Raw genomic sequence first — 19,554 nt, forward strand, 5'->3', positions numbered from 1 at the left:
ATATTATTGAAAAATAATAGTATCATCATTTAATACATTTGGAATTTGCACCGTCATTGTCAATTATTGTGTTTTATGGTGATAATACTTCTACAAATATGTAAAAGAATCACAATTTATATTTTAAATTTGCAAGTACAGAAGATAATTTGAGAGAGAGTGGGACAGTAGTATCTCTTAAAAGTTCAATTTTCTTTATAAAATTTAAATATCCAATGATATGTAGATTACATCTGCCAAAGATTTATCATCATGGCCTAAAATATTTTAGGTTTTATTTTGTAAATTTTAATTTAAAATCATTTAATTAATATTTATTTATTCAAAAATAAAAAGAAAACTAACGTTGGTATTTGTCGAAATAGAGTTTTTTTTTTTTTTAAAAAAAAGAGATAACGTTAAGAAGAACAAAGCATAGCATCCAAGGAAAGTAACAGATTCTCTTCGCTCATTCATAGTCTTAACTCTTTTTTATATAATCATAAGTAAATGGAAAAGAAAAAAAGAAAAACTAGTGGTGCTGTCAGAGTCCATCAACTCTTTCAATGGAACTAGTATTTCTTAATTAAGGGCTCCTTGTGCACTTTCTTTTTCTTCGACAACAGCCGAGTCCCCACATTCCTCATAAAGGAAGAGGGTACGCCTTTTATTCTTCTTCTTCTTCACCACTGCTTTGGCTTACTGAACCTTCTGCTGCTTGCTGCCTCTTCCAGTGTGAAGGTTTTGCTTGGTTTCAATTCCACTCAAAATGGGCAACTTTCATTGCCTGTATTTGGTGCTGTTGCCGCTTTGTTTTGGGTTTTTGGTGTATACTGAGAGTCGGGAGGATTCGGGTTCAGATGCAATCACAGCTGTTTACATCGTCACTCTTAAGCAAGCTCCTGCGGCTCATCGCTTTGAGGAACAGCTAAGAAGGCGGGGTCATCATCATCGGCACAATCATCACCGGTTCCACAATGATTCCTCTTCGGGGAGATTAAACAGGTTTCACAAACCAAGGTATGGAACTTGCTAAATACTTCATAAATAACCAATAATTTGCTGAATGCTGTTTGAACGTATTTTTTATATGTAGAAATAATTCAATATCTCATCCAAGTTCTGGATCATATATCTCTCGAGTTCATGATTCTTTGTTAAGGAGAGCCTTGAGGGGTGAGAAATATCTGAAGTTGTATAGTTACCAATACTTGGTGAATGGCTTTGCTGTGTTCATCACCCCTGAACAGGTAGAACTTCAATCAACATCCCTCATAATTATCCATCATTTTGTCAAATGCTATCATCATCCTGCTGAATGCTTTTTTGGAAAGTGTATAGCATTTTCAAGTATAATATTTGATTTAATACTTACTAAACAAAGAGAAATCATGCATAGAAGCTTTTAATTTTCTTTTTGAAATTTTTGTTATTAATTAGGCAGAATGGTCTTTAGTTTTGTTGTGTTCTCTATTTTTAAAGGCGAACAAGCTTTCAAGGAGAAGAGAAGTTGCAAACATTGTATTGGATTTCTCTGTTAGAATTGCAACCACACATACTCCACAGTTTTTGGGTTTGCCGAAGGGTGCATGGACTCAGGGAGGGGAATTTGAAACTGCTGGAGAGGGAATTGTAATTGGATTAATTGATACTGGTATTGATCCAACTCATCCCAGCTTTGCTGATGATGCATCTGAGAATTCATACCCCGTTCCGGCCCATTTCTCTAGCGTTTGCGAGGTGACACGGGAATTCCCATCCGGATCATGCGATAGGAAGCTTGTTGGTGCACGCCATTTTGCAGCATCTGCTATAACAAGAGGAATATTCAATTCATCAGAGGACTATGCATCACCATTTGACGGTGACGGCCATGGCACGTGAGTGAATCTCTTGCATATTCGTGGATCATTATTGTATTAGTGTTACTTTCAGTCATTTGATATTTTCTGAGTGTATAGGCAACCTTCTTGTCACTTAATGTATGAACAAGGGGCTTACGTTTACCACAATAGTGTCAATGCTAAATGATCTGCAATAACTTCTGGCTACATGCTTATGTTCTGACCTGATGTTATTGGTTTTGATTGAATCTTCTAATGCTGCCAATGAACATGATATTAACGCAGGCACACAGCTTCTGTTGCTGCTGGAAACCATGGGATTCCGGTGGTGGTAGCTGGGCACCACTTTGGAAATGCTAGTGGGATGGCTCCTCGTTCACAGTAAGTTTACAAAACTGAATCTCTGTTTCAATTATTTACCAAAACTACCTTGCTACGCCCCCCGGCCCTACTCCTTTCACACTTTGAGCGCGAGTCGTTTGCAGCTGTCTTTAATTAACAAATTGAATAGATTCCTCAGTCGGTTCATTCTGACTATGCATTTAGCTTGGCTGCAGAGTCTTGAGAATTATTCCAGCTGAACTTTCTGAGCCAGATTTCCTATAAAGATGCAGCAGACTCTTTTCAGTGTTTCTATTTAATCATATTAATGATGTGGCCATGTTTTCCAGTATTGCAGTTTACAAGGCTTTGTATAAAAGCTTCGGAGGATTTGCTGCAGATGTAGTTGCTGGTATAGACCAGGTACGTCATGGTTTGAAATGAAAGTGTTGAGTAGTATTTGGGTCACTCATTCATGACCATTTGAACTTGGAGGGACTTGCTTTTTGGGGGCCGATATTGTGGTACTCAGGTTTTATCTGTCATTTCATGCTATAACTCTTAAAACAAAATATTGCAAAAATCTCTCTATACACATATTGTGTCTACTGTTGTAATAAGCCTCTTTTTTCAAGAAAAAATTGCACCAAATCGACATGGCTTCTTCGTTTTAGAAGAAGCCCTTTTGTTAAATCAGATGGAAATAAAAGCCAACCATGAGAATTTTCTTAAGTCCTCTGATCAGTGAGAATTCCTTGGCTAAAGTGAAAACTCTTTTATTTTTTTATTTGTAAGAATTAGAGCATGGAGATAGAATCCTTCTTTTTCTCGCAATCATTTTGGCATCCATAACCAATTGCTTTATCATGATACATTTTCAGGCTGCTCAAGATGGGGTCGACGTAATAAGTTTATCGACAACTCCCAACAGGCGTCCACCTGGTATGGCAACATTTTTCAATCCCATCGACATGGCATTGCTATCAGGTGTAAAGGCAGGCATTTTTGTTGTGCAAGCTGGCAATACTGGACCATCACCTAAGAGCATGTCTTCTTTCAGTCCATGGATCTTCACCGTTGGTGCTGCCTCTCATGACAGAGCATATTCTAACTCCATCATCCTTGGAAACAATGTAACTATCCCTGGAGTTGGACTTGCACGTAAGTTTACCTTTCAAATGTATTGGCTTCTTCATTTATCTGATCGATTATAATTTTTTTTTCATTTGTTATGCATCCGCTATTACTAAGCTTACATGATACTTACTTTCCTCTTTTTTTATTATTCGGCAGCGGGGGACAGATACAGATAAAATGTATACACTGATTTCAGCAGTTCATGCTCTATACAATGACACAATACTTGCCAATGATATGTATGTGGGAGAATGCCAAGACTCCAGTTACTTTAATGAGGAACTTATCAAAGGAAACCTGTTAATCTGTAGCTACTCAATCTGATTTGTGCTCGGACTCTCTACAATCAAGCAGGCGATAGAAACTGCAAAGAACCTCAGTGCAGCTGGAGTTGTGTTCTACATGGATCCTTTTGTAATTGGTTTTCAGCTTAATCCCACGCCACTGGAAATGCCTGGCATTATAATTCCATCCTCAGAGGATTCCAAGGTGCAGATTCTGCATTTCCCCCCCTAAAACATCTGATTTTTTGTAACTGGTGTTAGAATTCGGAGTACCCTCTCTCTACCCATACACATGCGATCAGAGAATTTACTGATTTTTATAATTGTTGTGAGCAGATTTTACTCCAATATTACAATTCTTCTTTGGAGAGAAATGGACTTAAAAGGAAAATTTCTAGATTCGGGGCTGTTGCAACTATTTCCGGTGGACTAAAAGCAAACTATAGCATTACTGCTCCAAAGGTTATGTATTACTTGGCCAGAGGACCTGCGAAGACAGTTTTCTAGATGATGCAGACATAATGAAACCTAACTTTATTGCTCCTGGAAATATGATTTGGGCTGCCTGGAGTTCGCTTGGCACGGATTCTGTTGAATTCCAAGGTAAATAGAGAGGTAATGGATAGTTGAGTTAAAATACTATATAAGCAGAGCATTATTCTTGAACAATTAACTTGACTTCTTAGGTGAAAGCTTTGCAATGATGTCTGGAACAAGCATGGCTGCTCCTCATATTGCTGGTCTTGCTGCACTGATAAAACAAAAGTTTCCTCATTTTAGTCCTGCAGCCATCGCATCTGCACTCTCTACAACAGCTATGCTTTATGACAATCGCGGTGGCCCCATAATGGCCCAGCGTGCTTATGCTAATCCTGATGTAAACCAGCCTCCGGCAACACCATTCGACATGGGGAGTGGTTTTGTGAATGCTACTTCAGCGCTCTTGATCCTGGTCTGATCTTAGATTCGAGTAAGGCATTCTGCTTTTGTAAATAACTTTTTCTACAAGACATTCTGCAGTAGTTATATCACCGGCATCTTATTCTTACTATATACTTTCTTATTGCAGCTTATGATGATTATATGTCTTTTCTTTCCGGCATCAATGGTTCTGGTCCAGTGGCTTGAATTACACCGGTCAAAACTGTTGGGCCTATAATTCCACGTTTGGTAGTGCTGACCTGAATCTGCCATCCATTACCATTGCTAGACTGCACCAGTCTAAAACAGTTGAAAGAACAGTGTCTAACATTGCTGGCAATGAAACGTACGGAATCAGTTGGAGTGCTCCGTATGGGGTGTCGGTGAAGGTGACTCCAACTCAATTCTTTATCGGCAGGGGAGAGAAGCAGGTCTTGACAATACTCTTTAATGCAACAATGAACCACTCTGTCGCTAGCTTTGGGAGGATTGGACTCTTTGGTGACCAAGGTCATAAACTCAACATTCCATTATCGGTCATTGTAAAATTTTCTTACAATGCCACCAGTAGCTGAGGGTCGTTCAAATAGTGATTTTAGTGTTGGACTGGATTGTTAGTTTTCTTCTTTTCAGCTTCTGCCGATTTTTTCAATCGTTTTTTTTGTAAATGAGTAAAATCAAATTGTAATCTAGAAATAAAAGGATTAAATAATTTGTAGTGCTTCATTCAGCCCAATGTATAAGGTATCAGAATATTTGTAATTTGATGAACAAAAGTGATTGAACCAGCTAAGCAATAATCACATACAGCTTATCCCACCCATAATAACATTAGTACACTACTACTTTGATATATAGTACTCTGACTTTTTGTTCACATTTACATTCCTTTTCACCATCAAAGAATGAATGGCATGAAGTTTCAATTGGTCTCAAGGTCCTCTCATTTTCTCAACAACGTGCCTACCCCTTTTTCAATGTGACGCTTCTTCTCTTCAAGTTTCTCTCCCATTTTCTTTGTCAAATCCATCATCCTTGCCCTCCTCCCCGTCTTCTTTGGCCTTGAATCATTGTCGTCGCCTACATCACTCTGTCGTTCAGACTCAGTCAAAGACCTAGATACTGACACAGAATCTGAAGTTTCCTCTCTATTCTGCTGGTGTGTTTCATGTGGTTCATCAGTTGCAAGAAGGGGTGTTCTTAGATCTTGCAAAGACCTACTCTTTCCTGAAGAACTTGATGACGGCATGGCTTCAGAATCAGCGACTGGTTCCCGAGAGGAATCCTCCTTTGGCTTTGGATTCTTGCTCTCTGGATGAGAGTTCGAGGTTTTCCTGCAATTTTCCTTTGCTTCAATGTTATTATCCGCAGTTGCCTCTTGATTAAGCCATATAAATGGGGCATCTTTCCTTGGGACCCAATCATCCTTTTCTGCCAACATGAAAGGAATGCATGCACTCTCACAGTTTGGAAGCACCATAGTTTCCCGTATAGCCGCCTGCACAAATGATGGAAGCATTGGATGTAAGTTCACTTGATCAGTTTCTTTCATTGTATTGATGCCAAAGTTTCTTTCATTATGTGTTTTCAATGGATGAAATCAAAGATTGAAAGGTAGATCTAGTATCAGACCAAATAATAGATCCATATCTCAAGGGAAAATACTCGAATAGGCATAGGTGGACTTGTAAGAAGATGCATTTAATTAGACGAAATCATATAAGTAATTGAAAGGGAAATTTTAGCCAACAAAGTTTTTAGTCATATGGAGCATCAAGAATCATATCATCTTCAGTCTTAAGATTCCAAAATGTCCAATAACATAGTAGAAAAATACCAATGGTTCCAAGAAATTATAAATGTGGAGAAAACACCCTGACAAATTAAAAGAAGACAAGTGAATTCACCACAAATTTTCCTATTTGTCAAGAAGAGTGTATCAGGGCAAAAGGAGAATGAAAAAGCAGTTCATAAAATTCAGTGAACAAGTTAAAACCTTTCCCTTTTATTTCAAGTTAAATGTCAACTCAGTACACAAAATTGCTTTAAAACCAAATAAAATTACATTAAATAAATATAAAACTAGGGTAGCGTCTTTCAACTTTTGTTTGTTTCACATGGATTTTGTTATTTTAAAGACACTCATTTTTACTCAATTTTAAATAAGCAATCCAAAGAATAAAAATGAAATAATAGGAAATATGTTCTTCAACAAACAAAAGATTTCATACCTTAAACCGACTGATCAAGAATAAAGCAATATGTCCACTAGTTATCTTGTATTCCCCAACAGAAGACTCAAGGTCAAACTCTATATCAGGCATGGACGTGAAACCAAACCATAACTGATCAGAAGGGGGTGGCTTTATATATAACCGTAGTGTTCCTCGAAGGGATGCAACCCTTATCGACAAAGACAAAGGCACCTGCACTTGAAAATACAGGTTATGTTTGATCCTCAAATACCAAGTTGAAAGCATTTCAATTGGCTGCTTTAATATTCCCTTCTTTTTTTAATTTGCTGGATTTAAATTACCTGTTTTACATAAATACCTTCATAACCCTTTAATGTCATTTTTATGTTCTTTTAAGCAGAAACACCTATCTGTATAAAGAGACTATACACTAACCTGTGAAACCTGTTTGGCAACGGAATTTACAACAGACTTCCATCGAGATGCATAACTTGGTGTAACTTTACTGCCTTTTAGACCATCTGAAATCCGAAGAGAGTGAAATCAAAAGACAAAAAAAAAACAACCTTTTACCCTGGCCAGATTAACAGAAAGAACATACAAGCAAAGGATCAACTCGGTTATACTAAGATGAATTAGGTGAGGCTACAGAAAGAGATGCATCTGAAAGCGAAGCCATTGCAGTAAGAGTTCATCTACTTCTTCTGATTTGGAGTCAAGACATCAAACATGACAACACCGGGACAGGGATTTGGAGTCAGCAAGGCTTTCCATTTAGAAATTTCTTCAATTTCTGATTTATATAACTTTCTACAGAGGCTGCTACTTTTGATCTTCACCAGTGTGTCCAAGTGCTTTAACATGATTAGAAATCCACATTTTTTACAATTATGTCGCAATTAAACAACTAACAAAACACATTTATGCATCATCAGATATTTTGGGCCAAGTTGATGGATATGTATATAAAAAATAGCTATCATTTTTATACTAACCAACTTTAGGGTCGACCTCATCCTCTTCAGGAAGATTCAAATGCTTTCCAAAATGCTCAAAGCCTTCGAGAAGGTCTGAAGAGACATTCTCAGTAGAATTTGATTCTGAATTCGAGTCCACTAGGCCTTTTTGAAAATCCTGCTCACTAACTTCAAGTCTGGTCTCAACATCTAACAGAATTCCACCAGAATATTCAGCATCAACTTCGAATGCCCATACCTCATTCATGTCTGTAGGAAGAAGCCTCATTGCATGGATATAAGGTGGGATGTTTCCAATGTCTAAATCAGTACAAATGACTTCACCAATGTAACTAGGGGTCCTCATATTGGATAATGTTCTCTGTTACATCAAATCATAAAAATAATCAAAAACCACCTTTGACATGTGCATTCAGATATGTTTTCATAAGAACAAATTACATGAATACCTAGAAGGCAAAATGATAATTGAATGTCTAAATCAAAAAACCGACACAGTAAAAGTAAACAAAAATGTAGTCTACAAAGACACCAAAATACTGGGTAAAACCAAAATTTTGTAGGTAAGGAGATGTCGAATGGAGAAGCTCGAAATAAAACGCTTGAAAAAAAAATCTTTTCCCTTGTTTTGGCTGGAAAACAAATCGGAAGTCAAAGTACACTCTTTTGATAACAAATGACATTTACAGGCTATCAAGCACAAAAAGAAAAAGAAAGTATAGTTCTGGTGACCATCCAACCTGAATCCGTGCTTGAATAGAACTTTTCAACCCTGCATTTCCTTTGATATCAAAAAAGATTCGAGAAATTAAAAAGTTCCAACAGAGTGTCCCTTCATCAAAACTAAACTTGTCTTGTTCTGAATCAGCATCAGAAGCAACAGAAGCACTTTGACTAACTGTACGAGGAAAACCTTGTTGTAATTGAAATGTCATATTTTCATCGGTTGAACTGTTTGGTACTTTCTTTGTCACTGAATCTTGGAATGGATGCTGTTTCTCACAAATCTTTCTATCTTCACGGGCAGTTTGAGATGTCCATACTCCCTTACTTTCCATACCAGGCTTGGCCATTTTGGAAAGTTTTCTCCAAAATAATCTAACTTTTGATGAAGATCCATCAAATTTACCTCCCTTATCCATTGGCTCAGCACTGAAACCTAAAGAAGGTTTCATAAATGATGGATATCCCGCATTTAAAGATGCCAAGTAAGCACGAAAGTCTTCATTCAACTTAGCAAACCATCTTATCTTTTCTTTATCCTCAAATGAAGCAAGACGAAGAGATTGACACCATGATTCCTTCTCCCAAGAAGTCTCCAGATAAAGGTAAATGGTTTTACTTCCATTGTAGATGGGTGAAGTTTTGCTTTCCACTCTTATTGGAAATCTCTTGGTCCTATCAAAACATTCATTCAAAGGCAAATGAATGAAGCAAAGATAAATATTTTGAAAGTGCGTAACTTAGACCAACTCTGATTAAGCAATATCTTATCAGAATTGTATTGTATGATCCCAAGGCAACAAACCAAGTACGACATCAAACAATGAAGCAAGAAAGAAGAGTAAAGAAATGGGGAGAATACCATTTTCTTGAGGGTAAATTGGTAGCGGAAACAGCCTCAATGATGCAGCCCTTAAGGGGAATAGTAGTGCGGGAAGCATCAGAATGTATGAAAACCAAGTTGTTTTCGACGATTTTAGCATGTTTTCGGGTAGGTGAAACCTCCAAGGGCGAGTCCTTTTTTCGCTTCTGCTCTTTGGGTGCTGGAGCTTTTTCCGATTCAAGAACCCAAACAGTCCCCTAACACATCACAAGACGCGAGTAAGTTCAAATCTAAGCAACAAAAGAAACGAAAGATGAGGGCAAGAACAGAAACCTGCTTGTTGTAAGCGAAATCGAGGGGAGGCTGGGACTGGGGATTCGAGGCAGCAAGAGATTCTCGTTTGATCCTTCGATTCAATCGATTTAACACCAACAACAATCCCACCACTTCCAGACTCACAGTTACCATCACTCCAACAACCAACCCAACGAAGAACACACTCCACATCTTTCCTTTGATTCGATTCAACTATTGGGGAAAACGACTATTTCTTTAAAAGCTTCCAACCGTTTTTTCTTCCCTTTTTCTTTCTTGCGTACGCGGTAACTTGTTTTAATAAGAACTTAAAACGAACAACCCTTTAAATTAAATTCCAATGGAATTTGCTTTTTCATATTCTCTCTTGTTTAACACAAACTTTTATCTTGAATGGATAATATTTATATATCTTATGGTTAAATTTAAATAAATAATATTTACAAAATTAATTTAATGAAAAATTATAAATTAAATAAAAAACAAATTATATATATATATATATTTATTAATTATATATTAAATAATTTTATCAACTTCACCAATCATTTCCTTATCAACGATAGATCGAAGAAAATACGGGTGAAAAATGTGGGTCACTTAAAAATTTAAAATTACTATATAATTTTATTTTTTTATTAAATATATATTTTAAATACTCTTAAAATTTTATAAATTCATTAAAAAAAATTAAATTCACTCCCCTAACTATGTAAACTCATACCCATGCCTCTGACCCTATCTGCATCGCCCTTCACCTGTCATCCAAGCCGGCCACCCGAATTAATCATCACATCAGCCATACAAAAACAAAGATAATGGCTTATGCTCCATGCTGATAAACGAATTAATCATTTAATTGTGCAATCAAAGGTTTGCATGTGGAGAAGCATAGCCAAGCAATGAGCGTTCGTGGACGGTTGTCGGTGGTTATTTGTCTTTGATATGAGTGTATTTTTTTTTATAAAAAAAATATTTTTAAGCCAATTGAGAGAGACACTACCTAGGTGGCTGTTCTTCCTCAATTATTTTTAGTATTTGGTTCTATGTAGTGGCTTGGAAGTTGCTTTGCCAAACCATACCAATTCATGTAAAACTTGAAGATTGTGTATACTAGGAAGTTGCCTACCGGTGATGTGGCTGCATCTAAGATCAGTGCGTTCGCCGCCCAAGGTGAGGGTAAAGTTAAAGATGAATCTAAAAGTTTTAAAACTTATAATATAAAAAAATAAAAAAATATTTTAATTGACACAATGGTTGGATGTAAATATTTTGTTGGATGGTTTAGATTTAAACCATTCATTTATTTACATCTAATCATTAAATCAATCATTATAATGTAATGACGTGTTATTAACGGAATTTGTATTAGATGATCAAAATGACAACGTCATTTGATCTGTTAAATGTCGGTACATCTATTTAAAGACCTGATATATAGAATGTTATGTGAGCATAGTGAGATAGAGGGGAATTGAACTAAAGCAGAGAAGACGCGGCAATAATTGATAAACATTCAGTCAGCTCTCGTGGCTAAACTACATATATGTGAACATTATTTCACATTCGCAAATCATATCGTATACGACGATGAATATAAATGACACTTTCAATCTCCCATTCACAATGTACAACATCACATTTCCCTACCTCATCATGAACAAATGTTAATGATTTCCATTTTCAACACGATATACACAACTAATTGCCCTGCAATACTAACCATGCTGGTGTGCATTCTCCTCCAATGAAATCCAAAATTAACAATGAAAACCATCATCGGATCATTTTTTGTCCGTCGTTACACCAACCACCACATTGCTCACCTGCAATATCATGATTTTCTGTCAGGCGTCCCTTTTTCTTCCCCAACCATGTTGCAACTTCCTATATTCATGACATTGAAGAACACATAAGGTAGATATATGCAGTTAAAGTATATTTACCAATTTGCCACTCTCATCGACAGACATGGGATTCTCAACGACAACTGTTTGGCTCTGGGAAGAGGCATTGGTCAAAAGGTTAGATTCAGGTAAGAGTCGATAACCTGAAACCATCTACATTTTAAAGTAAAAAAACAAACTTCAATAACTTACTGCCGAAGTAGATGGTTTAGTCCCTGTGGCATTCGGTCTGCTTCCTGGAAGCGGAACCCTTACATTGCCCATCTGAAACATAGATGAGAAATATAATGAGCAGAGGTAAACCAAAAAATAGAGGTTCTCTAGACATTAATGCATATACTGTCTCACACAACGCCTCTGGTGTGCATTATCGTATGGACATGATAAGTAGATAAAAAAGTACTCATCTTTCTAATTAAATACAATGCAATTCACTTTCAAAAGGAAAACATACCAAAAAAGAAATAGCTTACAAGAATCAACAGCATGAAAAATTTGACAAAGTTCAAACTACTGCTTCGTGAACATCACATTAAAGAAAATTAATTTGTCCGTTGACAAGCAAAATCTTGCATATATGAGAAATAAATATCCCAATTCATTAAATGGTGGAGACGGCATGGGTACCAACTAAACACCCCAATCCATTCCCGGATATACCAAAAAAGACTCCACAGGTAAACTCACCCAACATCTGTTTCAAGAGAGGGAACTGGTCCTAACTGATTCTGACCAGAACCAATCAATAACTACGCTGGGGAAAGTAAGATCAAGTTTGAGAGAGATTGACACAAAGTTGAATTATACAAGACCCATAAACAAGAAAACATAAGAAGCTCACAACAACCGAATGCAAACCGAATAAATGTATATACATTCAGAATTAGACCAAATATATTCAGAGATGTTGTTAAGAATGTAAAGATTAAGATTAAAAAAATTATGATCTTGCATCAGAAAACATGCAATAATATATGAATTGAAAAATGACAACTATCAAGCAATTTATATATTAAAGTGGCCCTCTTCTAGCCTTTCGTGAAATGCAAGTAAATCCTAAATCTCTGCAAATTCTTAGAAATATGTTCAATATTAATCACAGACACACTAATGAAAAGTTGTATCAATTCAATCATAAACTTACGCCAACATTAGTAACATATTGACAGACAGCACATTTGACTGATGGAGCTCCATACGGATACATTAGAGTTGTACGGCAGTGCCCACAGTTGATATGAGATATCTGGTTGGATGGTGCTTTTTCCATGGTAATGAGATCCAAGAAAAGAAAAGGCAAAAAAAGGTCAATAAACAAGCTGGAGACCATGAAATTGAAAGAAGGGAAGAAAATATGAATAACATTTAGTACAAACTACTGCCAAGCAGCCTGGAATTGCACCAATAAAAGGTTGAATGAGGAACCAAAGAAGAAAATACACTACGGTTCGTACTCCATCCCAAAGTTCATAGAAGATATACAACTTCAGGTACACTGACATTCTTTCGAAATAAAAATTCCACTTTGTGCAAAAAGAGAACCAAAGTCCAAAGTGATCAGGCTGCTTTCTATAAATAAGCATATTAAGATCATCTACTTACCGAAACATCTCAAATGTCACAAACACAGCCTAAACGTGCATGCCACATGAAAAGAAAAAAAAACAAAGCCACATGAAAACTGCAGTGGCATGCTAAAAAAAAGTACGTATAATTTGAATAGAACAGCTAATAATCCAGATGCCAGACAAAGTTTGGAAACATTTTAAGATCATTAACTACTCAAAGTAGCTCAGATTGCTCGTAAAAGAAAATGATAATATAAAACAGTGAAAAAAGACATCCATGTGGAATGCATTGTGACACAAAATACATGATGAGGAAGCACTAATCAGAGAACAGAACTCCCACTTTCTCCAAAAAAAAAAAACTAAGACACATTCTTAAACCTGCTTACATTGTCTAAAAAGTAAAACGATCAACCCACAAACATTAAACTTTCATCAAAGGCCAAAACTGACTTTCCATTTAATAGCAATATTGCACTTCCAAACATTATAACCACAAATTTAAATCATTTACACAAACCAGCATATTATACCTGTTGCAAGGTTAACGGTGTTACAGCAAGAACATCTTACACTTGTTGCTCCACGAGTATACATTAGCAATGTTCGACACCCCCCACATATGAGTTGAGCCATTTCCACCCCTGCAGGGTTTATTTAAAAACTTGGATTAGCAAGCCATAAGATTCTTATCAGATATTGAACTTATTATGTTTACATATCCAGATAAGAGGAATGCTACTGGCCACTCTACATTATTGTTTTCTTTGCCTCAAAATTAATCTCTTATCTCCGTAGAATTTTCTATATAACACCACAACCATTAATAGCATTACCAGATAGTTTCATAGTGAAAAATCAATCAAATCAACCAATTAAAGAAAACACGTTCAAAAATAAAATACTGTGGCATTGCAATCAGAAATCTGTTATTATCACCCTGTAATTAAAGAATGCCATCATTGATCTTACCAAGTTGTTCTTAAAAAAACCCTTTAAATATTATGGTCCAAGATCCAGTTGCACGTTGATGTCTACGTACCAGAAGAAAGGAAGTTAATATTGCCAAAATGCACAAAAGTTGTGGGTAACAATGTTTACATGGGTGGGATACAATCAAACCAAGTTGAAAGGTAGATCTGAGCAGCTTGCCAAGATGAAGTCATGCTTCCAACAGATCTAATGGAGTATGGTTTTGGGACCATAAAACAATTTGAGGTTTGTTTGGAGTGCTCATGCATTTCAAATTCCATTGTTATCTAACCTATACAAAACCTTTTTTTTAACTCTATAATAAATGGACTTATGTCCGACCAAAAATATTTTCAACAATTACCCAAGAACAGAACATTGATACCTCAAAAACAAATAGCAGTATGTTCTCACCGACAAGCAGTGACAAGTTAGATTTTATTATGTTTTGTTATCCAGTTGAATTGAATTTAGTGGAATCTATGCTTCACTCCAAAAGTTAAGTCAGATTACTGAACGATACTACATAGGGGTATATATTGCATGTTAGCTTGTACGATATTGTATTGGGTTTGAAATTCTTAATGAGTTAGCAGCTTGGGCACCAAATCCGCCCATATCCAATCACAGCTATCAAAACTTTAGCAAAGAAAAACCTTATGTGCCTTCTGGCAATTGCTTTTCTTTTGCTATTTTTTTTCCTATTTGCTTTTGGGTACTTTCTAAAAAGCTTCTATAAAGTAAAAGAAAATAGTTAAAAGCCAAATCATAATTGACTAAAAATGAACAAAGGACTAAAATGTATAACCAATCTAACATTTTAGTCAGTACAAATGTAAAATAATTCATTTTGTTAACTAAAAAATGTGTTGTATTTATTGTTCCAAATATGTTTTTTTTTTGCTTTTCCTCGTTTGGAAGCAAGAACAAAATAAGAAAAGTATCAACCAAAAGATAACTTGTAAATGTTGGCATCAAACTAGGTTAAGTGATAAGAGAATACAAGTATTGAAAAATCATGGGAGGAATCAAACACCTTGGCAATTCCGCAAATAGGAGATTGTAGAATAGTTGATGAACAAAGGAAGGGAATAGAATCAGGAACCATAGGACTCTGACAGTTTATAGGATTGTGGTAGAGGAACAAGGTCAGTACCAAAGTATTTTCAGGTTTGACACATACATATCAATGATATACTAACAAATATACGTAAACTTACAAGTAAGATAATACATTCTCAAACTGAAAAAAAAAATCTAAGAATGATTCTTGTGACTTACTACATCTGATACATTGCATTCAAGAAAACTTGTAATATAGCTGCTATTTGCAGCTAACGACAAATTAAATCCAACCATAAGGACAAAAATCCCAGCTCCATCATTTGTACCACTCATTTCAATTCTCATTTCAACATGTCAGCATTTAGTAATAAAACCAATGTCAGATGTTTAGTCAAGGGCAAATTCAGCAAATTTTCAAATAAGATTCTAGCATAATTATAAACGATGTCCGTTGGAGCTCCATGGTCTTGATAATCTAAGTCCTCATTTAGTTAATGAAGAGGTACAGTAGTTTCTAATAGGACCATCCAAGGAGGCAAAGCGTAAATCACTAGGTCAAATATCAAGGGGTGAAAATGAACCCACTAAGCCAAGTATTCTTACATAAGTAGTTCTCAATGCCACTCACATATATAGATAAGACTGGAAAATAAGAGAAAATGTTGCTAATTTTATAATGCAGATCTCTTGAGTTTCAGTAATAATAATCATGACATTTTGAAGATACTGAAACTAGCAACCTTTCAGAACCTCAGAAAACTGATGGTTGATTTTAAATGTTCAATTAATAAGAACGAGAACTGAAGTTTACCAGGGGGAGGGACTTGGGTGATTGTATTACATAACGCACAGCAAACATTTGTAGCCCCTCTAGGATAAAGAAGAATGCTCCTACACCCGCTGCAAACAATCTGGCTTTGCATATCTGCAGTCATTGTAAAGAACGATGTAAACATGGTCTTTATAAACCTGGATATACCAACAATAACAATTTACAACCGGTAATGTCATCTTTTAGATTCAATATCAAACATATGATAGTAAAACCTCATCCATTAACACAATCCTGTCCATCTCTAAGAAACAACAAGACATCCAGAGGTCAAAATTCATGACATTCAGAAACGCCAAAATTGCTAGCCAAAAAAATAAAAATAAATAATAGTAATTTTTTTTATAGGAAATTAGGCCTCATTAAAACCCCCTTCATACCCTCCATGTTGCAATAGTAACATGAAGGACATTGGAAGGAGGAAAAGAGTGCCTATGAATTTTATTAATCAGAACAATAATACACAGCCACAACCAAAACCTACTGATACAACATAACACTGAATACATAAGACTGAAAACAAACACCCTACGAAAAAAAACATTTCCTACACGTTAACACACCAAATATATAACCTAATAATCAACCAATACCATCTTTAGCTAACTTATCCGCTTCCTATAAGTAATAAAGATGCCTCAAAGGAGGAGCGAGATTCATTCAACAAAAAGCATCCAACATCAACTTAATGAGAGTTCTATCTCAGAGTACAACAGATACACGGCAATATGCATCACAATCACTGTAGAAAAATCGGGGTTAAAGAGTATGAAATAACAAAATATTGAGAAAGAAAAATCGTTAAAACAAAAATAGTACTATCGGGTGCACAGTCTTTCTCTTTAATCACTTTTTGGCCTTAAAGCATTTCTTTCTTTTTTGTCCTTTCAATCGTATAGTAGCTAACGACTCAGCAAAATCAGTACATATTTCCAAAATCCCTTTATTTTCAGTGAAATCCTAACATGAATTTTATCAAAAACCCAAAAAGAAAGAAATACCCGATTTCCCCTTCCTTCAACAAGAAACCAATTCCAATTTCTTGAGGAGCAGTCGAATTAAGGCTCAAAATTGACTGTCAAACAAATTAAAAACAGAAATTAAAAGTAAGAGGCAAATTGAAAAGAAGACAGGTAATAAGCTAAGTTTTACCTTGAAGAGAAGATCGACAAGGTGAATATCAGGTAAAATAAATAAATAAATGTTATCAAAAGGATAATTTAAATGCTGCGATTTTACAGATATGATGAGATCCGCAAAAGTTAGGAATCTTGCAATTACGTTCCTTTTCCTCTCTTGGGAGATTTGGTTCAAAGTCTCTTAAGAAAATGTCGTTAGGCCCATTTTTCACCTTTACCCTCCTATTATTTAATTTATTAAATTCTCCAAATTTCTTATCATTATCACGAATTTCTTTGTCCTTCTTATGTAAGCTAGAGTTGAATGAGTTCTGAAAGTTGGAGTTTTGGTTTTGTGGATAATGTAAATTAAGTAGTTAATATTATTTATAGATAAAAAATATTATTAATAAAAAAACCAAGTATGTAATGTTTGTATTATACTATTTATTTAAAATATATAAATTAATTACATGAATCAAACGATCTAATTGATTAAGGGATTATTATTATCTCTTGAAGACATGAGTTTAAACGACGTCTATATAATATTTTGTATTCACCCACTTTAATAAAAGACATATAAATTAATTGATCCTAATCGTTTTCGTACTACTATAATTTTAATTTTTTTAATATTTTTTGTTGTAAAAATTACATTAATCTTAAATTTTCGTCAATTTTTTTTATTTTCCTATTCTCTTCTTATAATTTAATTATGTTATTTTCTAAAGGATTAATCTAAAAATAAATGTTTAAAGTATACCATAAATAAACATTAGATGTTTAAAGAATTATTTTATTAAAAATATGTGTCTAATATTTTCTTTGTTGCACTTTTAAATATCTAACGTGTGTCGCACTAATATATATTTTTAAAATTTTTATTTTTAAAACAATAAAAAATATTGTTAATTTTTTTTAGAAAACCCAAAAACCCTAATTTTTCAACACCCCATTTGTGCCTCCGCAAGTACTCCCCAACAGCGTCGCTGCTAGTTCCACCCCCAACTTTAGGCCACCCTAATCCCAATGTGTGAACGCTCACTCCTATGTGTGAACATTGAAGATTAGATTTATCAATCTAATTGAGATTTAGAATTTTAAAATTTAGAGATTTTAACAACAAGGTTAAAGGGGGGAAAAATAAAGAGTTTCGATCGATAGGGTTTTGATCGGCTACGTTGGATCAACCGACGATATTTTGGTGACCGATAAGGGTAATGAGGATTACAATTAAGGATTTGAGAGATTTTAGTTTTTTTTTGTAATTTAAAAAAAATGGGATTTCTAAAGGGTAAATTACATAATTAATAACTGAATTTTCTTCTTTTTCATATTATGCTTATTGTACTTTAAAAGTTTTTAACTTAATAACTAAATTTTATAAATTGTTTTTTTTGTCATTTCATCGTTAATTTTTTAACGGTATTATGACATGGCTTAGTCGAACGATTTTGACTCCAACAACACTCATCTGACTGATAACGACAACACAATTCTTTAATGTTTGCATTGCTGATAAACATAAATCACACACACACACATATATTAATTTTTGTAAAATTAATTTTAAGTCTATAAAATTTTTCCAACCTTCAAAATAAGTCTTTTAAGTTCAAATTATATTAAAAATATCATTCAAACATTTTAGAACAATTGTCAAAGTCATATATTTCTCAAAATGTCAAAAATTATCTTTTAACATAAGTTTTGACCAGAAGTTTCGAAACTTCTATAAGAGTTTCGAAACTTGCCAAAATAGTGGACTTTGAAGTTTCGAAACTTCACAAGAGTATCAAAACTTCTCTTGTAGTTTCAATACTTTGGGTTCCAAGAACCAAAATTTTTAATTCATTTTTCGAATTGTTTTGAAACTTTCCTCATAGTTCCGAAATTCTATGTGCATGTAGCCTTTAATGCTCAAATTTAATGCTTCAAACGGATCAAAACTCCCTTAAACAACCACAAATGGTTAGAAATCAATGAGGGCATATAAAAAGGGCCTTCAAACAACCAAGAAGAGGTAAGAAAACTATTCCAACAATCAAAGAGCAATTAGAGCCAAATTTGTATTCATTTTGTGTCTTTCTTTCAAAAAACACTATTCCATTCATTGTATTTTTTATTCTAGTGTTCTTGGACGTGTGTGGGAGCTTCAATTTGGAAACATTCTATCTTTGTGAGGATATTCAAAGTTTGCTCATTTGTAATTACTTATTGGGAAGGGTTGAACCACTCTAAAATCCTTAAGATAGTTGAACCACTCTAAAATCCTTGTGTCATTTCCTTACTTCTTGCAAAAGCTTCCAATAATTTTTTAAATTACCAATTCACACCCTCTTGGCCATTTTCCTTGATCGATTGGCTCAACAATTATTATCAAAGCTAGACTCATTGGAAGGTTTTACCATCTCTTAAAAAGATCCTAGAAGAGTTAGTCATCAATCAAGTCATTTGTGACCTCTACACCAAGCTTCGACGTTGTCAATAATTCCTATCCTATCAACAAGTCTCCTTACTTTAACAGAGACAACTTTGCCTATTGGAAGAATAAGATGATGTTTTTCATC

The 19,554-nt window shown here is 34.9% G+C and overlaps 2 protein-coding genes and 1 pseudogene across 3 annotated transcripts; 1 reads left to right on the forward strand and 2 right to left on the reverse strand.

The window, feature by feature from the left end:
* The first annotated feature begins 499 nt into the window (after window positions 1-499).
* Window positions 500-5,288, forward strand: LOC120191528 (annotated as a pseudogene).
* LOC120191526 lies at window positions 5,216-9,746 on the reverse strand. Its single transcript, XM_039194468.1, has 7 exons — window positions 9,538-9,746; window positions 9,244-9,461; window positions 8,399-9,056; window positions 7,677-8,019; window positions 7,117-7,202; window positions 6,718-6,912; window positions 5,216-5,984 (listed from the first exon to the last, which is right to left on the reverse strand). Exons 1-7 carry the CDS (start codon window positions 9,709-9,711, stop codon window positions 5,430-5,432), a joined length of 2,229 nt encoding a protein of 742 aa, XP_039050399.1. The 5' UTR covers window positions 9,712-9,746; the 3' UTR covers window positions 5,216-5,429.
* A 1,364-nt stretch (window positions 9,747-11,110) lies between these two features.
* On the reverse strand, window positions 11,111-17,036 carry LOC120191527 (protein LSD1-like). Of its 2 annotated transcripts, XM_039194469.1 has the most exons (8): window positions 17,016-17,036; window positions 16,865-16,938; window positions 15,843-15,956; window positions 13,528-13,638; window positions 12,571-12,686; window positions 11,619-11,690; window positions 11,466-11,519; window positions 11,111-11,345 (listed from the first exon to the last, which is right to left on the reverse strand). In XM_039194469.1, exons 3-8 carry the CDS (start codon window positions 15,952-15,954, stop codon window positions 11,304-11,306), a joined length of 507 nt encoding a protein of 168 aa, XP_039050400.1. In that variant the 5' UTR covers window positions 15,955-15,956; window positions 16,865-16,938; window positions 17,016-17,036; the 3' UTR covers window positions 11,111-11,303. The 2 variants fall into 2 exon arrangements, with proteins under 2 accessions (XP_039050400.1, XP_039050401.1); XM_039194470.1 differs by lacking the exon at window positions 16,865-16,938 and having other exon boundaries at window positions 17,016-17,034.
* Between the last annotated feature and the right edge of the window lie 2,518 nt (window positions 17,037-19,554).

This window comes from Hibiscus syriacus, unplaced genomic scaffold (genome assembly GCF_006381635.1).
Source record: "Hibiscus syriacus cultivar Baekdansim isolate YM2019G1 unplaced genomic scaffold, ASM638163v2 tig00116970_pilon, whole genome shotgun sequence".
Taxonomy (NCBI): domain Eukaryota; kingdom Viridiplantae; phylum Streptophyta; class Magnoliopsida; order Malvales; family Malvaceae; genus Hibiscus; species Hibiscus syriacus.

What these genes read in the sequence shown, in the direction of transcription:
- LOC120191527 (XM_039194469.1), bottom strand. Translation starts at nt 15,954, where the DNA reads ATGCAAAGCCAGATTGTTTGCAGCGGGTGTAGGAGCATTCTTCTTTAT. An exon ending in CACCCAAGTCCCTCCCCCTG is followed by an intron (nt 13,639 to 15,842) that starts GTAAACTTCAGT and finishes TAAACCCTGCAG; the next exon opens with GGGTGGAAATGGCTCAACTC. An exon ending in AATATGTTACTAATGTTGGC is followed by an intron (nt 11,691 to 12,570) that starts GTAAGTTTATGA and finishes TCTATGTTTCAG; the next exon opens with ATGGGCAATGTAAGGGTTCC.
- LOC120191526 (XM_039194468.1), bottom strand. Translation starts at nt 9,711, where the DNA reads ATGTGGAGTGTGTTCTTCGTTGGGTTGGTTGTTGGAGTGATGGTAACT. An exon ending in AATTTACCCTCAAGAAAATG is followed by an intron (nt 9,057 to 9,243) that starts GTATTCTCCCCA and finishes ATGTTTTGATAG; the next exon opens with GACCAAGAGATTTCCAATAA. An exon ending in TTGCCAAACAGGTTTCACAG is followed by an intron (nt 6,913 to 7,116) that starts GTTAGTGTATAG and finishes TTTCAAGTGCAG; the next exon opens with GTGCCTTTGTCTTTGTCGAT.